The sequence below is a fragment of the Nestor notabilis genome, unplaced genomic scaffold, assembly GCF_000696875.1.
Source record: "Nestor notabilis isolate BGI_N333 unplaced genomic scaffold, ASM69687v1 scaffold467, whole genome shotgun sequence".
NCBI classification, from domain to species: domain Eukaryota; kingdom Metazoa; phylum Chordata; class Aves; order Psittaciformes; family Psittacidae; genus Nestor; species Nestor notabilis.
This window is the reverse complement of record NW_009935991.1, coordinates 1-9,652: the sequence shown is the minus strand read 5'-3', so window position 1 is coordinate 9,652 and position 9,652 is coordinate 1. Positions and strand designations below refer to the sequence as shown.

Here is a 9,652-nt window from a genome sequence, read left to right as displayed (position 1 = left end):
ATTTTAAATTAATAAATTATTTTCAGATACTTCAGCAACGTCCTTCGTTTTTGCTGACACTTTGATATATTCTTTCTTTTAAAGTTCATAAAATAACACTCTTAGACTTATAATGGTCATGTAGAAAATTAATGACAATGGAAAACTACCCAAGGATTATATGGTATCATACAGAAGAATGCTTCCAAGTGTCAAGTGGTGGTGACAACTGGTCCTCCCAAATGCATGAAGCCTGGTCCATCTCTGGATACCAAGGTCGGTATCCAGGCAGTCAGAACACTCCTTGAAAATGGTTTGCTATTTCACAGGCAGAAATAGCTTTCTTAGGCTGTGGTGGACTGAAGTAAGGTAGAGATGTGATCCAACCCGTTCCATCTTGTCCGTGACAGAGGCAAATGCAATGTCTGAGGTTAGTAGCAGCAAGTCGTTAGCACTGGCTAACAGAATCGTGTGGTCCTTCTCCCCACATCCTTTGTGTTATGGTTTACAGAAATAGCCCAATGGTTACACTGCTGATACTTGTTCATCTTCTGCAAGACAAGAGGAAACGAAGAGTCAATTAGTCCATCAGTCCCTTGCCCCAGACACCGAGGGTACAGACCGATACCCCGCTATTTGATTACAGTGATTCTGTGAAGACTTCACTAATTCATCATGATGTTTTCACTGTCTTAATCATTAACCACTACATATTCAGTATTGCCATTAATACCCCAGATTACTTGAGGATTTCATAATAGCCATACAATAAAGATGTATTGCAAAACAGAAAATCCCAGATCCTCTGAAAAATTATTAGCATGCAGCTCCCAAGATGCCAAAAGCTATAGATTTGGGAGAAAAGCCAGTAAACTTACTTCCCATCATGCAGTGGGCGTTGTATCCCAAATAAAATTAACCAAGCACTTTAAAAATAGGTGTATCTAAAAGTGTGTGGTTAAATTTAGTTTAGAAAATTTGGGATTCAGATGTTTGAAGCAATTACGTCCTTATTTTTACATCAAAACCATTGAACACCACAACTGAATGAATGTCTGACAACTTCACGTTTTACCGTAAGTTTGAACTGAAGTACTAAGACACGTTAAATACTGTTTACATATTTTGAAGGGCCAAGATAGGATCATTTTGCATCAGAAATTGCTTTCATCTAAATCCAGGCTCATTTGAAACCCGACTGAAATGGATGGAAACCACAACATTCTAATAAAAAATGAGTTCAGTAGCAAAGGGCACAGAGAGATCACATCAGTGCACAGGGATTAAAAGCAAATCAGCAGATAAAACAATTAAGTAGAAATTCCCCTGACTTGATGTTCTGACACAATATAAGAGCAGTCTTTTGCAGAAGAATCTCTTGCATTTTGGTGACCCCATATGTGCTATGCTCACAGCGTTGGCTGTTGCTTCAAACAAGATCATGACAAATGTGACTGGAAGAGACACTGTCAGGCCACGCTGGGCTGAGAAGTCAGGTTTTATCGAACCTGCTTTTCAGAAGAACAGAAATTCACTGTTATTTTGCTCAATATTTTTCAACTCAACCTTCAGAAATCTCTGTTGAGGAATAAACAGCTTAACAGGAGCACATGGGAATACAAAAGGGAAACAAGAGTCATACAGCACCCCAGCAAATCCAAAAGTACTCATTTTTGGTCATCATTCTGATGCCATTCTAAAGCAGGGGGACACCAGTTAATCAACCCAGAGAGGCTGGAGCTTTCCCACGTGTAATTTATAGCCTGACAGTGTCCCTTTAGAGTGAGCATCACCACTGAGAGGGGACAGATTTTAAAGAAAACAAAATAGTATCTACATGCTCTTAAGTATCGCAGTTGTGCTTTGGGAGAGCTCATATGTATATTTTTATATATATATATTTATAGGTCATTTAGAGTGTTTGGTGTCAACATGCTTTTCCTAAAGAGAAGGCATTCTTTTTCTTTTCTAGACGTGTATACACATGCAGACATATATGCATGTGCATACAGCCATACAAACGTGTTTGTATAGGTAGAGATTAACCAAGTCTTAATCTCCAAGAATGACCAAGAGAAAGCCCAGACCAGATTCCCACAGCAGTTCAGTTAACATCTACCGAGCCAAGTGTTGCACATACCATCCTCTTCACTATCTGCGTCAGTCATATCTGCTAGTTTGGGGTTGGACGGCTGCCGACTATGCCACTGAGGCATCTTCGATGCAATACAGGCCACCGGTTCACTACCGAGAGGAGCTGATGAAAGTCTAGAGAGGTCACTGTGCAGCATCTTTGACCTCTGCACTGCCACACTATAGTCTGGAGGTTTTAGGTGTGGGTGATGGGGCGATCCTTCCTTTATGTCCGCTAAAGATATCCCCATATATCCCGGAGGGGTGGGCGGTGGCTCCCTATACCTATCGTCCTTCTTAGGTGAGGTGACACAGTACACTGGCACAAGAAATAAGCAATGGAAATGTTAAAGAAGAAAACAAAGGAAACAAAACGTTAAAAAATCATGAAATGTTACAATGGCAAAACAGAAACTGATAACAAAATGCAAATGCAGAAACACTGGTTATAATGACAGCAGATATTTACGCTTTCATTTATGTTTTCTATTTATTTTAAGAAGCCAGAGTGGCAAGAGAACCCATGAACTCATTAGTCATGATGCCAGTTGAGTGGAAACGGCACTGTAACCTCTACATTCACCTTGCAATTACAGTGCTCATCATAGCCCCTACTCCTGTGGCACTGCTTCCCAGTGGGATGCTGTGAGCTCCCAGTATGAATGGAGAGCCAGCACAACGATGCTGCCAGCCGAGCCTGCAGCCACTTAGTGACAGGCCAGGAAACTAAAGAAATTCAGGCCACCAGCCCAAAATGACTTTGCACAGTGTGTGAGCAACTGACAGCAAGAACTGCTGGTTGACTTCCAACAACATCCCCTGCATCACCCGAAAGGGTGATGAACAGAAGTTCATTGTAACAAAGCATCATTGTACCAACTGATGTGTAATAAGACATTAAACCAACCAATCAGCAATACTACAGGAAGAAAAAAATAGTATAACTGTAGAATGGTTTGGGTTGGAAAGGACCTTCAAAGGTCATCTAGTCCAACCCCCTGCAATGAGCAGGGACACCTTCAACTAGAACAGGTTGCTCAGAACCACATCCAGCCTGGCCTTACCACATACAACTGCACCCATGAGGCAAACTGTATATTCATTATCTCTCATTTTCTATTAGAAAATAATGGCTTATCATGTCCACACATTAGTTATTTAGTTTTCTTTGGGTTTTTGTTTTGTTCTCTTTTAAACCTGTATCTTAACCTGTGTTCTCTGTTTATAAGTGAGAAATAACCAGGAACAGCCATGGAAACAAAAGCCTTTGGAAAGGCTGCATTCCACCTTTTGCAGCCAGAAAAAGCCTACACTCAATAATATTTATGTGCAATGTCCATGCCATATAATTCATCTTTTGCCTTCCTGCCCCGTGCATCAGCAGTTCAGGCCACGCAGGCCCTCAACCCAAAACTTAACTCTTTGAAGTTCCCTTCCCTCCCGCCTGCCCCCAGGTCTAGGGCTCTTGTGCATGTTAAATTGGGCTTTTCCATGTACACGTTGCAACAGGAGAGTTTCAAAGCTGGGATAAGGTTAAACATCTACTAGTTGGGTGAATTGGCATTCTTCTTGTGGATACATTTTAAACAGTGCATCAGCAACTCCAGTATGTTCTTATCTTGAAGAATGTGAAAGGATGAAAATAAAGGAGTATTTCTTATTGTATTGTGGACTTGGGAGATTCTGGGCGCTGGTATCATGAACAAGAGCTAGTTCATATCTGATGGCCTTGGTTCATGTTTGGGCTTATAGTAAAATAGTATATGAATTCACACAGTCTGGTCTTTAGTGGAAACACGTGGGTACAGGCAGAGATTTATATGCTGATTTACAGGAATCATTTTCGTTGATCTAGCATTTAACTGGGCCCCTATGAGAAAGCAGGGGAAGCGAAGGTTTTCTTCTCCCCAGAGGGCTGGGTCCTCTGGGCAAACCACCTTCTGTCTGCATTGGATTTGCAGGAGGGCTGACCAGGGCTGGTATACTGCTCTCTAAAGGGGAAGGCTTCAGGCTTCCTAGAGCTAATATCTAGCTAATAGCCAGAGCTAATATCTACAATGAAAGTAGGAATAACATGCCCTTTTGTAAAGTTCCAATTTATAATATTCCACAAACTCAATCAAAACAAAAAGATTCTAAAAGCATTTAATGCCCATGGCATTAAGAGCCCTTAATTTGTCACCCACCCAGAGCCACAGGTGGTCACAAAACCCTTTCACAAGGAATTCCCCTTTCCACTTACTCAAATTACTCACTTTGTAAAGAAACTAAGGTGCAATTACACACAGTGGTTAAGGGAAATGTAACTAAAAGGCAGTGATACAAATTTTGATGCCTGCTATAGGTAAAAGAAATGGAAAAGCTTTTCCCTTTGGATGCAGAGCAATGGCACATCACCGCTCTGCACCTCCTCTGCTGGTAAAGCAAAGGTTGCTGCAAGACATGTTCGATGTTGCAGGGGTGGAGATGTGTGTGAAGTTACAAAGCCATTGCATTTACTTACTCTGCCAAGCCCGCGTTCTGCCACTGGTATGTGGGCAGCTGCCTTTCCAGCTCTGTTTTCAAGGTTTCAGGCAATAAAGCTTGTGCCAACTCTTTTGGGGGACTATTCAACACCAGTGCTCATTAAGCAGATGAGCTGAGGATTCGTGTTTTGTTTATTCTGAACTCGTGCAGTCATTACAGACTGGCAACAAGCTGTTTGTAGAGAGTAAGCAAATAACGTGAAAATACCTTTGGCATATTGCATGGCACTAGCAGATTTGCATGTGCACACCAGAGATCATACCCACCTATGTTTAGATCTTTGCTTAAGCAGACATATGCACACTCTACCAAAGCATGGCACTGGGTGTTTCTTACCAGCGTGCTGGACTGCACAAAGGTGGCAAGCTGCACGGTGCAGTATCTAAACACCTAACACCATCTCCTGAAACAGCTCAGAGGCTCCTAAAAGCCTGCAAGGGCAGAGCCCATGCACCGGAGTGAGCTGTGAGCAAGGCAAGGCTCCACCATGCTCATAGAATGGTTAGAGTTGGGATTCTAAGGTTGCTGCCTTTCTTCTCCAAAGTCAAAGAGAAGGAATGCAATCCAAAACCTCCGCCCTACGTGCAATGCTTATGCAGGCAATTACCTTTGATAACATAAACCCCTCTAGCAATCTAGTCAGTAATTAAATTGCATTTCGGCTGCACCTTTGACTTACAGTTTAGATAGCTTCGCACTCCACTTTTTATCTTCTTCCTAAGCCAGTTCCTTTAGTTTTGGCTGCTAAACTCACTAGGACAGGGAAAGTCAGTCTCGGTAGAATTACGCATCTTTGAAAAGACATTCTACATGTTTTTCTCCTTTCATATGTAGCCAAATTGCAGCTGTATAATCAAATAAATGGCAGTTTAACATAGCAAAGATAGGCAGGGAGTTGGCTTTGCCCTTGAGCTTCCAGAAACAGAAGCCCTATGGATGAAAGGTGCTCCAGCTCTGAAGAGGTGGGAGAGCTCCACACCCCTCAGCAGTCACACTCCTCCCTCTTGGGTTCATGGAAAGCCTGGATTATATGGCCTTCAAGAGGCCAAGCTTATTGTTCCTTGTCAGAGGAACGTCGACAGTGATGACTGTTTCCAAAATCACCCAAAAACCAAAAAGGCCATACTACGGAGAGGAACTGCCTGACATCTTCTTGCAGATACTTCTGCAGACCCATAAAGCGACTGGGAAGTGGGCTGGTTTATTATTTCAATTTTCCTAATGCAAAAGAAGGTGCCTTGAAAACACACTGTTTGCGTAGTGTTCTGATTAAAACCACATGGAAAGCTGAATTTAACATGCCATCCAGCCCCCAGACCTGCTGATGTCATTTCTTAACAACTTCATACCAAAATGAAAAACAGATGGAGAAGCTTCCATAAGCTGTTGGCTCACTTACCTATCAGGCCTTTCTCTGTACTCGAAGTAACTGTTTTGTAAGTTGTATCAGCGCCTGGTTTAGAGTCCAAAACCTCTGTCTGCTCGGCTGTCGAGTTCTCCAGCCCCCTCCGCTTAATTGTCCCATAGTTTGTTTCATAGGTGTCTGAGAGTGAGCTGGAGGAGGCCCAGCTCTGCCGAGACTGATCCGGCTCCACGCTGGCTTTCGACTGCCTGTTGGTTTTGGAAAAGGCTTCCGAATACAAGTAAGCCTCCTCAGAGTAACAGTTTGTGGGATCCACTTCAGCTATGGGTCCGTCCAGCTGCGTGTGACGGTAAGAATTGAGGAGATCCCAGCTCTTCTGGTTTGGGATATTCTGGAAGTTGTCATGAGAACTACTTGAGCATGAAGTCCAGCTTCCCCGGCCGCTATCTGCTGCCTCTACTGTGATGTGCTCGTGGGAGATCTCCTCGTTGCTCATGGAGGATGTGAAAGCCATCCCTCTGATGAGAGCAGGCCTACTGATGGACCAGCTACAATTGAACAACAGGAAAAACACTCATAAGCTTTTAGAACAAAACGGATGTACTTAGGGACAATTACCTGGTTTTAGGACAGGTAAGCAGCAAGGTCAAGGCACACAGGAGCACTGCCAAGAGACACAGCTATCCCCAAGGGAATAACAAGTCTCCAACAGGCATTTACAGGCATGAACCCAGATCCATAAAAATCTGATCTGCAGCAGCTTTCTTTTATCAACTGCAGCAAGACGGTGCCTGACAGAAAGCAGAGGAGTAATTACCTCCCAGTCTCAGGCTCCCATCACCTTTTCCTTTGCATTTATAAACTAAATCCAAAATAAACACTCAGCATAAAACCCAACCCCTTCGCTGGCAGCACCGTGACGTTGTTTGGACAGAGTGGAAGTATTTGTATTTCAAGGACATTTGGAAATATTGGGCATAAATAACATTTGTGGAAACAATCTGGAGTGACAGATTCTGAAAACCAAAGGACAAAACTTCATGTTTAACCAAACGGCTGCTGAAAGCTCTAATCACTGTCAGTGCATAATTAAGGGGGATAAAATAAAGCCAGGTTTGCATGAATTTAGAAGACATGAAGTTACAATTGCTACACATTATTCAAGTCTCTTAACTGTTCCTCGTTATGTTAACAAACGCATGGGCAGCCCAACATTAAAATTCAACACTATCCCTCAGCAGTTTACTGACACATTGTGAAATTGAGGAACATTATTCTTAGATATGTGCAAACAACTTCTTTTCCCCCCTTGCTTTTCTATTTTGTAAGTTCCAGCCTAAAACCTGCTTTCTTCTTTTCCCAGCCAGTTCAAAGGGGCATTTCCCTAGGGCACTGTTCCTGCTCTGACTGAACTCTCAGCATGTGTTAGGCCTTTTAGAAAGAAGAATTATTTTGTTTTATGAAGCACATCTTTAAATTCCCATTTTACCCCAGTGAAATAAACCAAATTGTGAATTTCTTAAGAGCTGCAGCACTTTAGCAAACATACACTAATAAGCTGTTTTACAGGCGAGAGATCACAGAATACTGGTATATTCTCCTCAGTTACTTAGCTTTATAGAGTTCAATCATAAAAACCTTATATAGCTTTAGAGATGAGCTGTAAAAAATAGAAATGGAAGGAGCATCTCTCATTTACTTGAATCCACATCTGAGGGCAGAAGACACTATCTCAAGAAGATTTCCACGTATTAGATCTTATGGATCAAGGGTTAACATCTAATAATACAAACCCAAAACCTTCCAGTTCAAAGTGTCATCTCAGGACAATTTCTCATTGCACTGAAGTAACAACACCTTTTGTGAGGAAACTCTGAGGAAGACAGTGGAACGCTTCCAGCCTGCTAACCAACAAATGATAATAAGAAAGAGCCTTAAAAATCGCATTAAGTATGTTAAGTGACTGGCACTGCTGACTCAGAGAGCACTAATAACATCCTGCTCTGCTGTCTCTCACTACTGCACTCATTTGTTAAGTATCATCCTAGCTTTAAACACATCTGCAGTCTCCTGCATGATATGTCCATCTGATCCCACTGATAGGAACAAGCTGTTGTCTACCCGAGTAATACCATCAATTTCGAGGGAAAACAGGCTCTTCCTATACAGAGCAGTCATTAAAGAGCTTAATAACCACAGCAGAGTGCACAACTGTGTCCTGACACCAATGCTTTGTTACCCACTTTTGACACCAGAGGACACCAACCCCAGCCATAACCAGTTGCATCTTACCCTGGGCATGGCTGGCCATAGTCGGCCAGAGGCTGAGGATGCTCTTTCCTCTCTGGCCCTCCTGAATCCACCACAATGAGAGACTGGGACAAACTCCTCTCATCTTGCAGCGCTGCTGACATGGAGTCCACCGAGCAGTTGCTCACGATGCTGGACCGGGATGAAATCTCACTGTGGCTGGAGTCTGAGAAGTTATCGGATTTAGTGGAAGGTATGAGGGCATAGCCTGGAGAAGAGATCATCTTGGTCAAGGAGCAATTCAAGTTTACTAGGTATGACATTGAAACACTGACACACATTGCAGCAAGGATATTTAGAAGAAAAACCAATTGAACCCTCTTTGCATACCATCAGCCCACTGAAGTTTTTGGGGTACTAAACCTTTCAGCACCTATCGGCATCTAGCACTGATTTAACAACGTGAGTCTAGTGACTCCAATAACCTACCTGCAACTCCACTACTCTCCAGAGCAGCAGGTTAAACCTACATAACCAGGATTGACAGTTGCAGCATGAAGAGTGAGTGGATACATCAGGTCTTGCCCATCCTTCCCTGTAGTCCTCTAGTACAAATGCAGTATATTTCCTGCTATCCTTCTGCTCTACTGTCGTATGAGACTCAAAAAAGATTTTGGCAGTGGATGAGGAGATGCTGACTAAGGTAAAAGGCAGCTATTAGCACTCAGGGGTTAGCCATATGGTCCGTGTTGGATTTATTACCTGTTCCAAAATTAACAGAGAAGGAAGCAAAAGCAGGAAATACAGCTTTGGCAGGAGCTGGATCAGACACCAGCACTGCTTCTGCAGAGGGGAAACAGCTGGAGACCTCACCACATTGAGAGCAAAATATATAATGCATTTTGTCTGTTTGGCTTAGGCTTACCCTCAAATCACTTCCTTTAAACACAAATCATGTTATAGCCCCATGTATCAAACACCTCCTCTTCCTAGTACTTGGAGTGAACGTAAGAGACTACTACAATGGGGACTTCCATAGGCTCTGGCTGCAGACACCCTGGAGACACTTCTGCTGGTATACCTAAAGTAATTCCAGATGGGACACCTGTCTCCAGACTGCTTCAGAAGAAGCTCTTAGGATGGAAAACTTGCCTGAATAATTCTTTTTATGACCTTAGAGAATCAGAGGAAGAATTGAAATGAACATAACTCAGCAAAGGCAACAAGTTATGTTTTTTTCCCCTTCTTCTGAGGGCAAAAATTCCCAGATTAATGAAATTCCCAGTGGATTTCTCTACGGCAAATCCACTGCAGGTCAGGAAATACATCCCTGCCTTCACTAGGAGCAGTCTATGATTTGCCTTACATTATGTGAGTATCTCCCGAGAGGACGCCTTGAAC

General features: G+C 42.8%; 1 protein-coding gene across 1 annotated transcript; it reads right to left on the bottom strand.

Annotated features, from left to right (window-relative positions):
- Window positions 1-379: 379 nt before the first annotated feature.
- On the bottom strand, window positions 380-8,535 carry LOC104408482 (rap guanine nucleotide exchange factor 6-like). Its single transcript, XM_010018109.1, has 4 exons — window positions 8,294-8,535; window positions 6,038-6,549; window positions 2,120-2,431; window positions 380-530 (listed from the first exon to the last, which is right to left on the bottom strand). The coding sequence occupies exons 1-4, from the start codon at window positions 8,533-8,535 to the stop codon at window positions 505-507; spliced, it is 1,092 nt and encodes a 363-aa protein (XP_010016411.1). The 3' UTR covers window positions 380-504.
- Window positions 8,536-9,652: the final 1,117 nt, after the last annotated feature.